General features: G+C 41.6%; 1 protein-coding gene across 3 annotated transcripts in view; it reads left to right on the top strand.

The window, feature by feature from the left end:
- Window positions 1-19,261, top strand: part of scyl3 (SCY1-like, kinase-like 3) — a 58,751-nt gene that overhangs the window by 22,907 nt on the left and 16,583 nt on the right. For all 3 annotated transcript variants that reach the window (XM_078561351.1, XM_078561352.1, XM_078561349.1), the window contains exons 8-10: window positions 4,065-4,204; window positions 16,406-16,593; window positions 19,026-19,194. In XM_078561351.1, coding sequence (XP_078417477.1) covers window positions 4,065-4,204; window positions 16,406-16,593; window positions 19,026-19,194 — 497 coding nt within the window. The remainder of the gene's footprint in view (window positions 1-4,064; window positions 4,205-16,405; window positions 16,594-19,025; window positions 19,195-19,261) is intronic.

The raw sequence follows: 19,261 nt of genomic DNA, 5'->3' as shown, positions 1-19,261 counted from the left end.
CTCTTTGGGGCAGTAGTGTTTTGCTCGTCACAACCGAAGATCTCAAATTGTGCTTGAGAGTTGGTGTCTGATGATTTACTCAGAAATTCAAGTGGACAGAATCCCAGGAGATGATATTGAAACCCGGTGAGGTGGGCTGTTGTTGGTGCCATCAGAATTGGAGCGACTTTTGGAGAGAATGCCAAGGTTAGATCTTCGAAGGTAAAGACAGGAATCCCTTGTGAGAGAGACAACAGAGTTTGAGATTGTTTGATTGTGTTACTGACATCTGGGTGGGTTATTGAGAAATCTGTTGTCTCTGTTTTGGTCACATTTGGTATTTATTGTGCAGAGCTGTGTTCAACCACAGTTTGCCTGTTATGTCATATGTACCTCATACTTACCCTGAATGTTAGAGTATAAAATAGATATTGTAAATTGTTTTTATCTTTCTGACCTTGTATAGTAAAGTTCATTGTTGCTTGTTCAAAACCCGTGGAATCTTGTGGCTTTATTCACTGGGCAAGTGTCTGGAATCTCAAGGTAAAAGCAAAATACTGCGGATGCTGGATATCTGAAACAAAAACAGAAAATGCTGGAAAAACTCAGCAGTTCCAACAGCATCTGTGGAGAGAAAAACTGAGTTAACGTTTCGAGTCCGTATGACTCTTCTTCAGAGCCCTGTTCTGGAATCTCAAACTTTGTCTACGTTAAAAAAAACTTTATGGGTCCCTAGCTAGATCTTGCCAAAATCTTGAGGGTCTCATCTAGGATCATAACATAAATTGGGGGCTCGTCCAGGACTTCGAATCCACAGACAAATACAAGTGCTGGTACTTTCTGTGGTTAAGGCTGATAAGATTTCCACAGTGAATTTTACTATACTGATTGAAAAGCAGAATGGCTTTGTCAATTGATACGACTTTTCTGGAAAGGTTTACCCTAAGTGATTTGCAACAATTAACTAAGGCTAGATTAATCACATTAACAGAAGAATGAGCTAAAAGCAGGAGCTAAGAAAGTAAAAATGTTTGAGGTAATAGCACAGCATCTGAGATTTGAAGAAGAAAAAGGTTAGCCAGATAGCAATTCATTTGAATTAGCTAGAATTCAGTTGCAGATGAAGCAGCTTGAGATAGAAAGTGATAGAGAAAGGCAGAAACTTTAACTCTAAAAAGAAATTTAAAAACTTGAACTTCAGAGTGAGAAGTTAGTGAAGGAGCAAAAGAAAGGGAAATGTCGAAGAGCAAAAGAAATCAGTCAGCATGAACTGGCTGATTCTGAGTTATAAATCTGATATTTAATTTCTGCTAATCCTACTTGTTACATGTACCGGTTTTTGTTTTAGTTAAATCCTTGTAACTTTATAATACGATGTGTGTAATTGTGGAACATGAAAAGGTTATCTGTATAGTATATAATCTATTTGTTAGATACTTATAATGTTAAGTACTACTTGACAAGAAATTGTAAAGTTACTGTTAAGCCTTCACTGTGGTGAAGCTTTACTTCCAAATGGGCAGGCGTTATGAAAACCAAACCTAGCTTGGTGTTGAGAACGGAGGCAGAAAACTTTGGTGCAGAGAGCAGGCTGTACGTGTGCAGATCAGCATTTTTATGTTCTTTGGGCCCAGTGCACCTGTGCATGAAGAAAAATGACGCAAAAACCTGGGTCGAGTGATCGGGAGTGGAACACCATCGAGAAGAGTCCCAGGCAGGGACAAGGAGAGGGGACACAGAGTGGTCCCAAAAGAGGTCCCAGAGGGGACGGGGAGAGGAAGAGGTCCCAGTTCAGTTAAAAAGAGAGGAGCAGAGAAAAAAGGTTCCAAATAGGAAAAGGGCTGTGGAAAGCAGATGTTAAGTGAAGAGGGTTCAAGGGAAGCCCTGGTAATTGAAGAAGGCTCAGAAGAAACCCTGAAGATCCAAGAAAGCAGCAAAGGTTGGTGACTTGGTGCTGCGGGCTGCTGGGGCAAAGGTACCCCTTTGGAGCAGCAGTGTATGCTTGGTGCGGCCGAAGATCTGAAATTGTGCTCGAGTTGGTATCCGATGCTGTACTCGGAAATCCAGGGGAACAGAATCTCAGGAAACGAGATTGAAACCCTGTGAGGTGGGCTGTTGTTGATGTCGTCTGAGTTGGAATTCTCTCCAAAAGTCGCTTCAAGGTTAGATCTGCAAAGGTGAAATCTGGAATCCCTCATGAGAGAGAGAGAGAGTTTGAGAGATTGGTTGATTCAGTGTTACTGACATCTGGGTGGGTTGTTGAGAAATCCGTGGACTCTGTTTTGGTCACATTTGGCATTCATTGTGCAGTGTGGTGTGTTCGGCCACAGTTTGCCTGTTAACTCACATGTACCTCATATTAACCCTGAATTTTGGCATATAAAATAGATATTATAAATTGTTTCATCTTTCTGTCCTTGAGTAATCAAGGATAGTCAGTATGGCTTTGTCAGGGGGAGATCATGTCTAACAATTTTATTGAAGTTTTCGAGGAGGTGACTAGGTGTGTAGATGAGGGTAGTGCAGTTGATGTAGTCTACATGGACTTCAGTAAAGCTTTTGACAAGGTCTCGCATGGGAGTCTGGTCAAGAAGATAAGAACCCATGGGATCCAGGGTAATTTGGCAAATTGGATCCAAAATTGGCTTAGTGGCAGGAGGCAGAGGGTGATGGTCGAAAAGTTATTTTTGTGGCACGAAGCCTGTGTCCACTGGTGTACCTCAGGGTTTGGTGCTGGGCCCCTTGCTGTTTGTAGTATACATTAATGATCTCGACATGAATGTAGGAGGTATGAGCAGTAAGTTCACAGATGACATGAAAATTGGTGGTGTGGTAAATAGTGAGGAGGAAAGCATTAGACTACAGGACGATATAGACGGGCTGGTCTGATGGGCAGAACAATGGCAAAAGGAATTTAACCCTGAAAAATGTGAGGTGATGCATTTTGAGAGGACCCTCAAGGCAAGGAAGTACATGATGAATGGTAGGACCTTAGGAAGCACGGAGGATCAGAGGGATCTTGGTGTGCATGACCATAGATCCTTGAAGGCAGCAGGACAGGTAGATAAGGCGGTTAAGAAAGCAATTGAATACTTACCTTTATTAGTCGAGGCATTGAATACAAGAGCAGGGAGGTTATGATGGAGCTGTATAAAGCGTTACTTAGGCCACATCTGGAATACTGTGTGCAGTTCTGTTCGTCACATATAGGAAGGATGTGTTTGCACTGGAGAGGGTGCAGTGGAGATTCACCAGGATGTTGCCTGGGCTGGAGTGTTTCAGCTATAAAGAGATACTAGATAGGCTGGGGTTGTTTTCCTTTGAGCAGAGAAGGGTGGCGGTAGGGACCTGATTGAGGTGTACAAAATTGAGGGGCATAGATAGGAAGAAACTTTTCCCCTTAGTGGAGGGGTCAATAACCAGGGGGTTTAGATTTAAAGTAAGGGGCAGGAGGTTTATTGGGGATTTGAGGAAAAGTTTTTTCACCCAGAGGGTGGAGGGTATCTGGAACTCACTGCCTTAAAGGGCAGTAGAGGCAGGAGCCCTCTCAACATTTAAGTAGTATTTAGATGAACACCTGAAACGCCATAGCACACAAGGCTAAGGAGCAAGTACTGGAAAATGGGATTAGAGTAGATAGGGGCTTGATGACTGGCGCAGACACAATGGGCCAAAGGGCCTCTTTCCTGCTGTAAAACTCTGACTCTATAACATGCTTTCTTGCATTAAACGGATGCAAGTAGTACTGCACCAATGTGACATTTTCCATTCTGTGGCCTCTGACGGAGTTTTCCAAATTAATTGCAAATAATGCTGAATAAAGGAGTTTTTTTGCTATGCCCAAATAATCTATGATTCTGTGAATTGGACTGAAACTTGCATAAAATCCTTACAGCCAGAGGGGATTTTAATTCCTTCAGACTTGCTGTTTTTCGTGAACACTCAATCTTGCCAATGAAATATGATTGGCACTATCATTTTTCCCAACATACCACCCCCACCAAAGACCAAACCGGTTAGAACTTCTACAAAGTAGAGTTTAAGCATGTAGGGAGTGGTGTTTGATGCTCTTTTGTTTCATACAGGTTCCTGTTAGATCGCGTTCAGGGTTTACCTGAAGATCTCATGGCCTCCCGTCTGGTGCCACAGCTGCTAACTCCATTGGTATTTGCAGAACCAGTAGCAATCAAAAGCTTCCTTCCACACCTCCTCAGGCCAAAGAAAGGTATGTTCAGTACATGTTTTCTTAAAGTCTAATAGCAGTGTATCTCGCAAACCAATACACGTCAATTTGAGGACCAGCCTTTATGAAATTTATATATATAAGCGGCTTTATTTTTTTTAGTTTGAGATGTGATAGCAAGATCAATGTGTTAGCAAAGCTAAAACCCATCTAATTGTAATCTGTGTTATGTACACATGTATTGTTGGGGAACGAGCAGCACTTCATGTTGAAGGACTAACTCTAGTCTTCCCTAGACTCGGGAGGCGCCAGAGGACTGGAGAATTGCAAACAGTACACCCTTGTTCAGAAAAGCAATTACAGACCTGTCAGTTTAACTTCAGTAATGGGGAAGCTTCTAGAAACAATTATTCAGGATAGAATTAGTAGTCACATGGAAAAATGTGGGTTGATTAGGAAGAGCTAGCATGGATTTTTGAAGGAGAAATCGTGTTTAACTAACTTGCTGGAGTTTTATGAAGAGGCCATAGACAGGGTTGACGAGGGTAATGCTGTTGATGTGGTGTACATGGACTTTCAAAAGGCATTCGATACAGTGCCACACAACAGACTTGAGAAAAGCTATAGTTCATGGAACACATTGGAGAGAGTGCAGAAGAGATTTACAAGAATGGTTCCAGGGACGCGAAACTTCAGCTATGAGGATAGATTGGAGAGGTTAGGACTGTTCTCCTTGGAGGGGAGAAGATTAAGAGGAGATTTGATAGAGGTGCTCAAAATCATGAGGGGACTGGATAGAGTAGATAGGGAGAAACTGTTCCCACTCGTAAATGAATCGAGAACGAGAGGGCACAGATTTTAAACTGATGTGCAAAAGAAGCAAATGTGACATGAGAAAAAACTTTTTCACATGGCGAGTGGTTCAAGTCTGGAAGTGTGGCAGTGGCAGGTTCAGTCGAAGCATTCAGGAGGGCATTGGATGATTGTTTCTATTCAAACAATGTGCAAGGGCACGGGGAAAAGGCAGGAGAATGGCACCAAGTCATAAAGCTGATTTGGAGAGCCAGTGCAGACATGATGGGCCGAATGGCCTCCTGCGCCGTAACAATTCTGTGATACTGTAATTTGATATGTCACAAAATGGTAGATTAGCATCATAAAGAGAAACATAGATCAATTTTTTGGAGTTTGATCCTTCATCCCTCCAGAAAATTTTACAATTATTTTCTGTCTGCCTTCCTAGGGAGGGGCAGCTGAAGGAACAAGCAGGGGGCTGACAACGACCCTCATGTCCACAGAGTTGGTTTTGCAATCAGGAATAGGAAATTGGATGCACTGCCAGAGCTCCTCAATTGTATAAATAAAAGGCTCATGGCACTTCACCTCCAGCTCAGCCATAATCAAAATGCCACCATCAGCGCTGATGGCCCTGACGCATGACTCCACTGAAGATGTTAAAAAGTTTGATTCCAATTTTGAGGAAGCCCTCACTGACATCTCAAAAGAAGAAAAGATCATCCTTCTGGGGGACTTTAATGCCAAGGTTGGCGGTGACTCTAGTCCCTGGAGAGGAACCATTGCGAAAAATGGGGTGGGAAAAGCCAATGCAAATGGTGACCTCCTGCTGACAGCGTGCTCAGCTTGGCCTTTATATAACAAACACCTCTTGCACCAGAAGGACAAACATAAAATTAGATCAAAGCATTGGCACCTCCTGGATTATGTCATTATTCAAGTCAAAGATCTAAGTGATGATTGTATCACTGATGCCTGCTGGACAGATCATCAACTTGTTCAATCAGTGATGAACATCCACCAAGCACCAAGACATCGCAAAACCCAAAGGTCCAAGAGAAAGATGATCTGTGTCTCAACCCTAAAGCAGCCTGATGGAAGGAAGGAATTCCAAGTGCAGCTCATGACCGATCTGGAAAACCTTCACTCATCCTTTTTTATTCATTTACGGGATGTGGCCATTGCTGGCTAGGCCAGCATTTATTGTCCATCCCTAATTGCCCTTGAGAGGGTGGTGGTGAGCTGCTGCCTTAAACCACTGCACTCCCTGTGGTGTAGGTACACCCACATTGCTGATAGGGATGGAGTTCCAGGATTTTGACCCAGCGACAGTGAAGGAACGGCGATATATTTCCAAATCAGGATGGTGAGTGGCTTCAAGGGGAACTTCCCAGGTGGTGTTCCCATCTATCTGCTGCCCTTGTCCTCCTAGATAGTGGCGGTCATGGGTTTGGCAGGTGCTGCCTAAGAAACCTTGGTGAAATGCATCTTGCAAATGGTACACACTGCTGCCACCGTTCATCGGTGGTGGAGGGAACGAATGTGGAAGGCGTGCCAATCAAGCGGGCTGCATTATCCTGGATGATGTCAAGCTTCTTGAGTGTTGTTGGAGCTGCACTCATCCAGGCAAGTGGAGAGTATTCCATCACACTCCTGACTTGTGCCTCGTAGAGGTGGACAGGCTTTTGGGGAGTCAGGTGGTGAGTTACTCGCCGCAGGATTCCTAGCCTCTGACCTGCTCTTGTAGCCAGAGTATTTCTCCTCCAGTTCAGTTTCTGGTCAATGATAACCCCAGGATGTTGATAGTGGGGGATTCAGCGATGGTAATGCCATTGAAGATCATGGGGCAGTGCTTAGATTCTCACTTGTTGGAGATAAGTCATTGCCCGGCACTTGTGTGGCACAAATGTTACTTGCCACTTGTCAGCCCAAGCCTGGATATTGTCCAGGTCTTGCTGCATTTGGACATGGATTGCTTCAGTATCATCATAAATGGTGCTGAACACTGTACGATCATCAACGAACATCCCAACTTCTGGCCTTACGATGGAAAGACGGTCATTGATAAAGCAGCTGAAGATGGTTAGGCTGAGTACACTACCCTGAGGAACTCCTGCAGTGATGTTCTGGAACTGAGATGTTTGACCTCCAGCAACCACAACCATCTTCCTTTGTGCTAGGTCTGATTCCAACCAGCAGAGAGTTTTCCCCCTGATTCCCATTAACTCCAGTTTTGCTAGGACTTCTTGATGCCACACTCTGTCAAATGCTGCCTTGATGTCAAGGGCAGTCACTCTCACCTCCGTCTGACTCCATTTCAGAACATTGGGATCAAATAAAGTCAGCTATACTAGCCTGTTATAGAGTCATAGAGGTCTACAGCACAGATAAGGCCCCTTGGGCCCATCGAGTCTGCGTTGGTCAAATAAGTACCTGACTATTCTAATCCCATTTTCCAGCACTAGGCTCATAGCCTTGGATGCCATGGCATCGCAAGTGCGCATCTAAATACAACTTAAATGTTATGAGGGTATCTGCCTCTACCACCCTTTCAGGCAGTGAGTTCCAGATTCCCACCGCCCTCTGGGTGAAAAAATTCTTCCTAACATCCCCTCTAAACCTCCTGCCCCTTACCTTAAATCTATGCCCCCTGGTTATTGATCCCTCCACCAAGGGGAAAAGTTCCTTCCTGTTTACCCTATCTATGCCCCTCATAATTTTATACACCTCAATCATGTCCCCCCTCAATCTCCTCTGCTCCAGGGAAAATAACCCCAGTCTATCCAATCTCTCCTCATAACTAAAACTCTCCAGCCCAGGCAACATCCTGGTAAATCTCCTCTGCACTCTCTAGTCCAATCATATCATTCCTATATTGCGGATTCCAGAACTGCACACAATACTCTAGCTATGGCCTAACCATTTTGTAAAGTCCCAGCATAGCCTCCCTGCTGTTATATTCTATGCCTCGGCTAATAAAGGCAAGTATCCCATATGCCACCTTATCTACCTGTCCCACTACCTTAAGGGACCAGTGGACATGCACAACAAGGTCCCTCTGATCCTTGGTAATCCCCAGGGTCCTACCATTCATCGTGTTTATGCCGAGACAACTGGGTTTGAAGATTGTTGTCACCAGCGCTGGTTCGATGAAAACAATGCTGAAACATGTGACGACCTGAAACAAAAACGAGCAGCCTTCAATGGCTGGCAGAACAACCCAAGGTTGCAAGTCAAGAAGACAGCATTCCAACAGCTCGAGGCTGACACCCAAAGACAAATACAAAAATAAAGGACATGTGGTGAGAAGAGAGAGCCCAAGAAATTCAACAATATGCTGACCATCATGACATGTGAAGCATTTTTTGAAGCCACCAGGGCCATCTATAGATCAAAGTCAAATAGACAAAATCCCCTTAGCTCAAAGGATGGTGTTTCTCTTGAGGATAACAATGCCATCTGTCAACGTAGGAAGGGACATTTTGAATAATTCCTCAGCCATGAATTCCCAGTGGCAGCTGATACTCACCAGGCTATCCCCCAGTACCCTGTTGTAGAATCCCATGGGTGAACCACTATCGATGGGAGAGCTGCAACAAGCAATCAAAGAGATGAAAAACACCAAAGCCTGCAGCCCTGATGATATTTCAGCTCGGGTCTTCAAAGCTGGTGGAATTATGCTTACATCAAGACTCCACACACTCACCCTACAGATTTGGAAGGAACCTCCACCCTGCACTGCCTTCTTTTTTTTTCAGGAATGTGACAATTGTAACTATCTTCAAGAAGGGAGATAAATCATACTGTGGAAACTGAGGTATTTCCCTCTTGCCCATAGCAGGGAAAACCTTCTAAATGATCTACTTCCTGTGGCTGAGGTAATCCTTCCAGAGGAACCTCTGACGTGGTCTTTGTTGCCGGACAAATCCATGAAAAACGTAGAGGACAACACCAACTCTTCTTGCATTCATTGACCTGACCAAAGCATTTCACTTAGTAAATTGCGAGGCTCTGTGCTCCAAAGATTTGGATGTCCAAGAAACTTCTTCACAATCCTGCAACTGCTTAATGATATGACTGCAATTGTCCTGAGTGGAAGATCTGAAACAGAGGCCTTAAGTCCAGACTAGTTCAAGCAAAGCTGTGTGATAGCCCCCATACAATTTATGATCTGCCCGCCGGTGGTTGTTCACCTCATCAAAGATCAACTGTCCCCTGGTGTGAGTATTAAATATCACTTAGATGGAAAACTCTAACCTCAGTTGCCTCTGTGCTTGAACTAAACTGGACACCATAGATATACACAATCTAAAGTTTATGGATTACTACAGTGCAGGTACTTTGCACCAGATTTGCAAGCTACTCTCTATCTCTCCAATTCTGCTTACAAGAGACTCGACCTGTCCTTGAATCTTGCCAAAATAAAATAAACTCATACATCAAACCACACCTGGCCAGCCATATATGTTGAAGGAGATACTCTGGAATATGTTGAGCACTTTGCATACCTTGGCAGCTATTTCTCTCAAAAAGCTACCATATGACAAGGAGATCCAACACTGTGTCAGCTGTGCCACCTCAGCCTTCTACAAATTATGGCAGAGAGTATTTGACAACAAAGACCTCCAAGTCAACAAAATTCCTAGTGTACAGAGCAGTTGTCGTCACCACACTCCTATACTGCAGTGAGACCTGGACTGTGTATCAACAAAAGAGCGCTAGAGAAATTCCATCAGCAATGGGAGTTGCTTATAGGCCTCCTAACAGTAGCTACACTGTTGGACAGAGTATACAGAAATAAATAATGGGTGCTTGTAAGAAATGTACTACAATAATCATTGGTGATTTTAATAATCTTATAGATTGGGTGACTCAGATTGGCAAAGGCAGCCTGGAAGATGAGTTCAAGAGTATATACGGGACGATTTCTTAGAGCAGTATGTTCTAGTGCCAACCAGGGAGCAGGCTATTGTAGACTGGGTAATATGCATTTAGATAGGATTAATTAATGACCTCATAATAAAGAAACCTTTAGACAACAGTGACTGTAACATTCCCATTCAGTTTGGATTGAAAAGCGTGGGTCTAAGACTAGTGCCTTAAACTTAAATAAAGGCAATTACAAGAGCATGAGGACAGAATTGGCTAAAGTAAAGTGGGAAAATAGGTTAGAAGGTGGGGTAGTGGAGAAACAGTGGCAAATATTTAAGGAGCTATTTCATAACTCTCAAAGATAGTCTTTCTTTATAGAATATGAGAAGAAAGCACCAAGTGTGGCTAATTAAGGAAGTTAAGGATAGTATCAAATTGAAAGAAAAAGCACACAATTCAGTGAAAATTAATGGTAGGTCAGAAGATTGGATGCATTTTTAGAAAACAGCAAACAATAACTAAAGAAAAATGGGGGAAATTAGAATTTGAGAGAAAGCTAGCCAGATGGTAAGACTTTCTACAAGTATTTAAAAAGGAAAAGGTTAACTGAAGTGAGAGTTGGTCTCTTGGAGGGAGAGACTGGGCAATTAACAATGGGAAGCAAGGAAATGGTGGAAGCATTGAACAGATATTTTGTCTGCTTTCACTGTAGAAGGCATAATAACTAACATCCCAAGAATACTTGAAAATCAAGACATAAATTGGAGGGAGGAACTTAAAACAATCAGAATCACTAAGGAAAAGATACTTAGAAATCTATTGGGACTAAAGGTTCACAAGTCCCCAGAACCCTGATGGCTTTCATTCTAGGGTCTTCAGAGATAGTAGATGCATTGGTTGTGATCTTCCAAAATTCCCTAGATTCTGGAAAGGTCCCAACAGATTGGAAAACTGCCAATGTAACAGCTTTATTCGGAAGGGTGGGAGAAACAAAGCAGGACACTACAGGCCAGTTAGCCTAACATAAGTCATGGGGAAAAATGCTAGAATCCATTATTAAGGAGGTAATGGCAGGACATTTAGAAAACCATAGTACAATTAAGCAATGAAAATTATGTTTAACACATTTATCATAGTTCTTTGAGGAAGCAACAAGCAAGATATGTAATGGGGAGCATGTAAATGTGGTGTAATTGGATTTCCAAATGGCATTCAATAAGGTGCCAAATCAAAGGTTACTGCAGAAGATAAGAGTTCATGTTGTGGGGCTAACATATGAGCATGGATAGAGGATTGGTTAACTAATAAGAAGCAGAGACTAGGGATAAATTGGCCATTTTTGGGTTGGCAACTAGTGGAGTGCCAAAGGGATCAGTGCTGGTGCCTCAATTACTTACAATCTATAATCAATTACTTGGGTGGAGAAACTGAATGTATGGTAGCTAAATTTGCCGATGTCCCAAGACAGGTAGGAACATAATTTGCAATGAGGACACAGAGGATATTTAGGTTAAGTGAGTGAAAAGTATTTGGCAGATGGAGTATAATGTGGGAAAATATGAACTTGTCCACTTTGGCAGGAAGAATAGGAAAGCAGCATATTTGAATGAAGAGAGACTACAGAACTCTGCGGTACAGAGGGATCTGGACATCCTGGTACTTGAATCTCAAAAATTGGTATGCAGGTAAAGCAAGTGATTTGGAAGGGAAATGGAATGCTCGAGTTCATTGAAAGGGGAATCAAATATAAAAGTAGGGAAGGGTTGCTGCAGCTGTACAGGGCCTTAGACCATATCTGGAGTACTGTGTACAGTTTTGGTCCCCTTTTATTTAAGAAAGGATATAATTGCATTAGAAGCAGTTCTGAGAAGGTTCACTCAACTGATTTCTGGGATGAAGGGGTTATCTTATGAGGAAAGGTTGAGCAGGTTGGCCTAAGCCCATCGGAGTTGAGAAAAATGAGAGGGGATCCTGAAGGGATGTTTCCTGCTGTGGGGGAGTCTTGAATTAGGGAACACAGTTTTAAAAATTAGGAATCTCCCATTTAAGATTGAGATAAGGAGAATTCTTTTCTCAGAGGGTCTTAGTCTGTGGAATTCTCTTCCCCAGAGAGCAGTGGACTGTATATTCAATATATTCAATGCTGAGTTACAGATTTTTTGATGGGCAAGGGAGCCAAAGGTTATAGAAGACGGATAGGAAAGTCGAGTTGAGGCCACAATCAAATCGGCCATGATCTTATTGAATAGCGGAGTCGGCTTGAGGGACAGAATAGCCTACTCCTAATCTGTATGTTCTTGCGTTGTGCCTCGCTGTATCTTCTGGATACATTGGGAGGACTGTTGAACAAACACTAGTGTTGTTCTTGAAACCAGCTCCACAAGCATTCAGGCAAAACTCTTGTAAAATCAACTACGATGGACTGGACACTTTGTCCAGATGGCTGAAAAGCTTCTCCCCTGTCAGGTCCTGTTTTCTATACTCTCAAATGGCCAGTGTAATGGGGAAGACAAAGAAAACGTTTCAAATACACTTTGAAGCTCTCCTTGAAGCATGGCAGCATTGAGTTTAATGACTGGGAGGAGCTTGCTACCAATTGTTCAAAATGGCGACAATCTGTCTATCAAACTGGGACATGCTTTGAGTCCAAACGCCTTAATGATGAAGCAGAGTGATCTTCATAAGACGTAGGAACAGAAGCAGGTCATTTGGCCCATTGAGTCTGCTCCGCATTTCGGTGAGATCATGGCAGATCTAATAATCCTCAATTCCACTTTCCTACCTTTTCTCCATAACCGCAACTGATTAAAAATCTGTCCATCTCAGTCTTGAATATACTTAACAACCCAGCCTCTACAGCCCTCTGCGGTAAAGAATTCCACAGATTCATTACCCTCTGAGAATAAAACATTCCTCCTCATTTCTGTCTTAAATGGGATTATGCCCTCTAATCCTAGACTCTCCCACAAGGGGAAACAACCTCTCAGCATCTACCCTGTCAAGCCCCCTAAGAATCTTATATGCTTCAATAAGGTCGCCTCTTATTCTTCTAAACTCCAATGAGTACAGGCCCAACCTACTCAACCTCTTATAAGAAAATCCCTCCATACCTTGAATAAACCTAGTGAACCTTCTCTGGACTGCCTCCATTGCCAGTATACCTTTCCTTAGATAAGGGGACCAAAGCTGTTCACAGTATTCTAGGTGTGGTATAACTAGTGCCTTGTATAGTTTTAGCAAGACTTCCTTATTTTTATACTGTATTCCCTTTGAAATAAAGGCCAACATTCCATTTGTCTTCCCTATTATCTGCTGAACTTGAATGCTAGCTTTTTGTGATTCATGCACAAGGACCCCCAAATCCCTCTGTTGCAGCTTTCTACAACCTTTCTCCATTTAAATAATATTCAGCTCCTCTATTCTTCCTGCCAAAGTGCATAACCTCACATTTTCCCACATATTCCATCTGCCAAGTTTTTGCCCACTCACTTAATCTGCCTATATCCCTCTGTAGACACTGTGTCATCCTCATCGCTTGCCTTCCCAACTATTTTTGTCATCCGCAAACTTGGCAATAGTACATTCACTTCCCTCATCCAAGTCATTAATATATATTGTAAATAATGGTGGTCCCAGCACTGATCCCTGTGGCACTCCACTAGTTACAGGTTGCCATCCTGAAAATGCCCTCATTATCCCAACTCTGTCTTCTATTAGTTAGCCAATCCTCTATCCATGCTAATATACTATCCCCAACACCATGGGCTCTTATCTTATTAAGTAGCCTTATGTGTGGTACCTTATCGAATGCCTTTTAGAAACCCAAATATGTTACATCTACTGGTTCCCCTTTATCTATCCTGCTTGTTACCTCCTCAAAGACTTCTAATAAATTTGTCAGGCATGATTTCCCCTTCATGAAGCCATGCTAACTCTGCTTGATTATATTATGTATTTCTAAATGCTCTGCCATTACATCCTTTTTACCAATGATAGATGTTAAGCTAACTGGCCTATAATCACTTGTTTTTTGTCTCCCTCCCTTTTTGAATAAGGGTCTTACATTAGCAGTTTTCCAGTTCTCTGAGACTTTTCCAGCAGTTAAGGATTCTTGCAAGATTACTACCATTACATCCACTATCCCTGTAGCTACTCCTTTAATATGCTAGGATGCAACCCATCATGTCCAGGGGACTTTAGCGCCATTAGTTTCCCTAATACTTTTCCTGTAGTGATAGTTAGTGTTTATTTCCTACCCGCATTTTGCCCCTTGATTATTTAGTATTTTTGGAATGCTGTTAGTGTCTTCTGCTGTGAAGAGTCATGCAAACTATTGATTCAACTCCCCTCTCATTTCCTGGTTCCCATTATTATTTCCCCAGCCTCATTCTCTAAGAGGCCTATGTTACCTTTGACCCCACTCTTCCTTTTTATATACTTAAAGGAGCTCTAATTGTCCGTTCTATATTGCTTGCCAGTTTACCTTCAAAGTTTATTTTCTCCCTCTTTATTATTTTTTTGGGCATCTTCTGGTTTTTAAAACTTTCCCAATCCTCTGACTTATCACTATCTTTGCCACACTATATTTTTTCATTCAATTTGATACTATCCTTAACCCCCTTGGTTAACCATGGTTAGTTTATTCCCCTTCCTAGAATCCTTCTTCCTCACTGGGTTATATCTTTGTTGTGAGTCATGAACTATTTTCTTAAATGTCTGCCTTGTTCATCAATCATTTCTTTTGCGAAACTCCTTTCCCAATCCACTCCAGCCAACTCTACCCTTGTTCCTTCGTAATTGCCCTTATTTAAGTTTAGCACAGTTGTTTCCGACCCAAGTTTCTCACACTCATACTGAAAGCTAAATTCTACAATGTTGTGGTCGTGTTTCCTAGGGGATCTTTCACTCTGACATCACTTATTAAACCTGTCTCATTACAAGGTCCAAAATAGCATGATCCCTAGTTGGATCCACAACATAGTGTTCTAGGAAACTGTCCAGAATGCACTATGAATTCATGCTCGTGGCTACCTCCACAAATTTGATTTTCCCAATCTATATGAAGATTAAAGTCACCCATGACTTTTTTACATGCCCTCATTATCTCCTGATTTATTCTCTGTCCTACAGTATAACTACTGTTAGGGGGCTTATAAACGACTCCCACCAGTGTCGTCTTCCCCTTGTTATTTCTCGCTACCACCCATATGGATTCTACATCTTCCGAGAAGATCGTTTCTTGCTATTGTACTTATTTCATCTTGTACTAACAAAGCTACCCCGCCACGCTTTCCTTCCTGCCTGTCCTTTTGAAAAGTGACATACCCCTGAATACTTAGTTCCCAGCTTTGATCTCCTTGTTACCATGTCTCTGTAATGGCTATAAGATCATACCCATTAACCTCTATTTGTGCTGTTAATTCACTTATTTTCCTAATACTACATGCATTTAAGAGCCATTAATTTTGCCTTTTTACCATTTTTTTTCCCCCTTTGACCCCATTTGCTGCTTTTTTTAATGTTTGTACACTCTGTCCCTGTCGCACTCTAGGTAATCGTTACCTAAATAGCTGCCCCGCCACGTTGCCATATCCTTTTGCTTTGTAAGCCGACGTTTCCCCTCTCCAGAACCCCCCCTTGCTCTATTTAGTTTAAAACCCTCTTGGGCTTTAAAGCCCTGAAGGTCTCAGAGTATGAAAAGAAAGAAGCAAGTCCTGCATGGAGCCCACTGCCTTGTGGCAACTTTTCTTGATGATCTTGTCACTGAGCTACAATACAGGTTAATTTTTAAAGCTGCCCCCGCCCCAAGTTTGACCTGTGGCATTTTCTGTTAGTCATTGGCGACAGTAACTGTTTTGTCATTTGGTGTGATATGAGAATATTTTGTTGTAGACTGTTATCATTGCTGCCAGCATTAGAGTTGTACTGATGGGATTTGGCACAACTACACTGCGATTTCACTTGAGTTTAAATTCACTTCTAGACTGATGGACTCTTCTAGAAAGACTTTCTGTCAACTCTAAGGGTCCTCAATAAAGTGAGTTCAGTCCATCTTGATTAGTTTCTTAGTGAGTGTGGGTCCAAAACACAAAACTGCCCAAAATTGTCAATCTTTGAGAAGCTATAAGTAGCACATGATGTGAGTTGTTGTGACTGACATAATGTCAATTTCTACATTTATTGCATGTGGTGCAATTTACTGTGCAAGTACTTGAAATTTGTAAAAAGAAAAGTCTCAAACCATGAACATTGTTTCTGAGCAATAAATTTACACGCCCTACCCATAAAATGGCTGATGTCTGAGGTTAAGGTTCAGGCATAATTTTGGAGCATCCTATTTTATATTTGGCTTCTCTAAATTAGATTTGCAATGCTTGATGCTGACACTGGATGTCTAAAGTGAAAAGCAGTTGCATTCCTCAATGCCACATCCGTCTATATCTCAATGTACACAGATATCCATCAAAAATAAATGTACTGTCGAGGAAAAAAAAAAACATTAAATGCTGTAAAATGTTGACTGCTGCAAAGCTACAGCTGTGCAACGATTAAACTGTTTGAATTATATTACTCTAGGCTCACCTGGTGATGATGAATTCAGTTGCCTCCTGTCACCCAATGTCTTTCGTGAACATGTGATCCCAATTCTGTTGAAACTTTATAGTGTGCGAGAGGAGCATGTACGAATGGTATTGTTATCTCACCTGGACACTTATGCAGATCTTTTTCCACTGGAAGACCTACAGGAAATCATTCTTCCACAGGTCGGTGAAAGATTGGGAGTTTTAATTTGCAGCACAAGTGAGATACAAGTGAGATTGGTTGAGATGTTTTGTACTAGTGATTTTTGGATTATCAGTTACACATTTTTCCTGTTAATGGATTTCATTCCCTCTGTAATTTAGTGAATCTGTTAACACTAATGTAAATTACAGTCTACACCATTTTATGGAAGTGCTTGCAGTCATTAAATCCCTTTCACTTCCTCATGAATGATCTAACAAGATTTAATGTTTCATCTGAAAGATGTCACTGCTTAAAGTGCAACCTTTCATCAGCACTGCACTGATGTGCCAGACCTAATTGTGAGCTCGTCTCTGGAGTGAACCTGTAACTGCTTGACTTGGATGAGATGGTTGGCATTGAGCCAATGCTGACACTCCAAATCATATTATCCCTTTTGATTTGCATAAACAGATTCTACATCAAATATTTAATGATTCATGGAATTCTTATCTGATACAGTTAAAAATGCATTTAATTTATTTTTTTATACCTGAGAACTCCTCAGTTTATTTCACCCATAAATTGAGCAGTATTCACACTGTGCAACTAGGTATGCTTTTACACTTATGCGAATGGGGTTTTTGAGATTGCTTTACATCCTTGCACCTTCCTCCTGAGAGCCTGAGGCAACTGAAGGCTTTTAAAGTCCTTTTAGTTATTTTATGATCTAGGTTTAAAACTCTTGCTCAGGCTAGATTTAGAACAGAACATTGCCATCTTAAGGAGGGAAGAAAGTTTAGGAGTATGTTTTGTTCAAATTACTCCAACTTGTTGATTTTACTTTAATGGAAATCTACCATGCCTGGTTTCATTTCCTCCTAGTTGCTCAAGTGATGTCACTAACAAAAACTTACATCCCACAGCAGTTTCATTGATTGCAATGTAAGAAAAAAAGTCTTGCATTTATATAATAGTGTTCATGACCTTGATGTCCAAAAGTACTTTGCAACCAATGAAGTGCAGGCACTGTTGTAATATAGGAAACATGGCAGCCAATTTGCACGCAGCACAGTCCCACAAACAGCAATGTGTTAATAACCATATAATGGGTTGGATTTTGTGGTGAAAATAATGGGGAGGCTATTGGCACTTTTTTTACGTGCAAATTGAACAGCAATCTCTAGCAAGTGTACATAAGCAGCTAAACGCAAAAATCCACAACTAGTTGTCTAAGATTCACCGGTGCTTAGTAAGCTGCACAAAAGAGCGTCTTGTGGGCTGGTTTCCCATTCAAATGCACGGAACACCAAGAAATTCCTGTACTGACATTGTAGATGCAGACTAAACTCACCACAAAATGTGAAGTCAAGTCATTCAGTCTAAGTAACCTCTTAATGAGATTTAAGTCCTAATTATTGTAAACAGCCTCTCTGGCACTGAGAGTTAACTTTTATAAGTGTTAAATCTCATTCCTTAAATTTTAATTATTAAAAATATTTTTAAAATGTTACTTTTTAACTTTCTCTTTCTGTCCCTTTTATCTCTCTCAATTCTATCATTCTTCCCCTTTTTATTTTGTTTTCTGTAATTGATTTGACTTTGAATTTACTGTCCTAACTCTCACTTCCAGGTTCAGAACATTTGCTGCTCATTAATGCTTCTTAATAATGGTGTTTTATTCAAGTAGCAAGTTCACAGCCCGAAGGCTGAATTGCAGTGTAACATGCGTAGAAAATTCATATATAGGCTAAGTAATCAGGTTAAAAAAACATGCAAACATGTAACAGTCATGTGACAAAAATAGAAAATTCAATGGGGAATTATTAAATCTGGTTAAGCAGGTACAGTTGCTTGTTCTGTTTACCTAGGTTCCGGGTATTGTGTAGAGGGTGCTGTGTTTTGCAGTATGCTGCTGGTAGCAACTTGCTATATAAAACCCTATTGGATATCTGGGGCAAGTGCAAGTCTAATGAAGAACTCGTAATGCTGGTTGAGGGATAAATACTGCCAGGGCACTGGAGAGATCTCCCTTGCTCTTCAAATTTGTCCCCTAGGATCTTTTACACCCAGCTGAGAGGACAGTTGGGGCCTCGATTAAATGTCTCATTTAAGAAGTGACACTTCCAATAGCGCAATACTATCTCAGCGCTGCATTGGAGGTTCACTCTAGATTTTGTGCTTGTCTCTGGAAAGGGACTTGAACCCACAACCTTCTGACTCGATGTAAGAGTGCTATGAATGAGCCACAGCTGACTGGCAGCTGACAATGGGGGCCTTAGCTTTAGACAGCATTAGTAACTCATCTGCAGCCACCTGCCACAGTGAAATACTACTTGTTGGGTATGCAGTTAATACAAAGCTCATTATAGTATATTGTGAGTGCTTTATTTCAGTAAGCGCATCTTCCTTCAGCCAAGACATTTACTTTTGATTTCCATGGAAAAATAATCAACTCGAGTGTTCTGTTTAGGTGTTATTAGGACTAAGAGATACCAGTAACACCCTGGTATCAGGAACACTCTGCAGCCTAGCAGTGCTGGTGCCACTTCTTGGAGCCGATGTAGTTGTTGGAGGTGAAAGAGCAAAGATCTTCAAACGTACAACGCCAAACTTCAAATCAACTGAGATCACCCCTGAAGGTTGGTCATTGAGTTGCTGACATTTTCTTTACATTCCATGATCATTCAACCTGAATGTCGGTTTTTT

Source organism: Cetorhinus maximus, chromosome 17, assembly GCF_964194155.1.
Source record: "Cetorhinus maximus chromosome 17, sCetMax3.hap1.1, whole genome shotgun sequence".
Taxonomy (NCBI): domain Eukaryota; kingdom Metazoa; phylum Chordata; class Chondrichthyes; order Lamniformes; family Cetorhinidae; genus Cetorhinus; species Cetorhinus maximus.
Note: the sequence above shows the minus strand (reverse complement) of the source record. Positions and strands in the feature narration are given on the sequence as shown.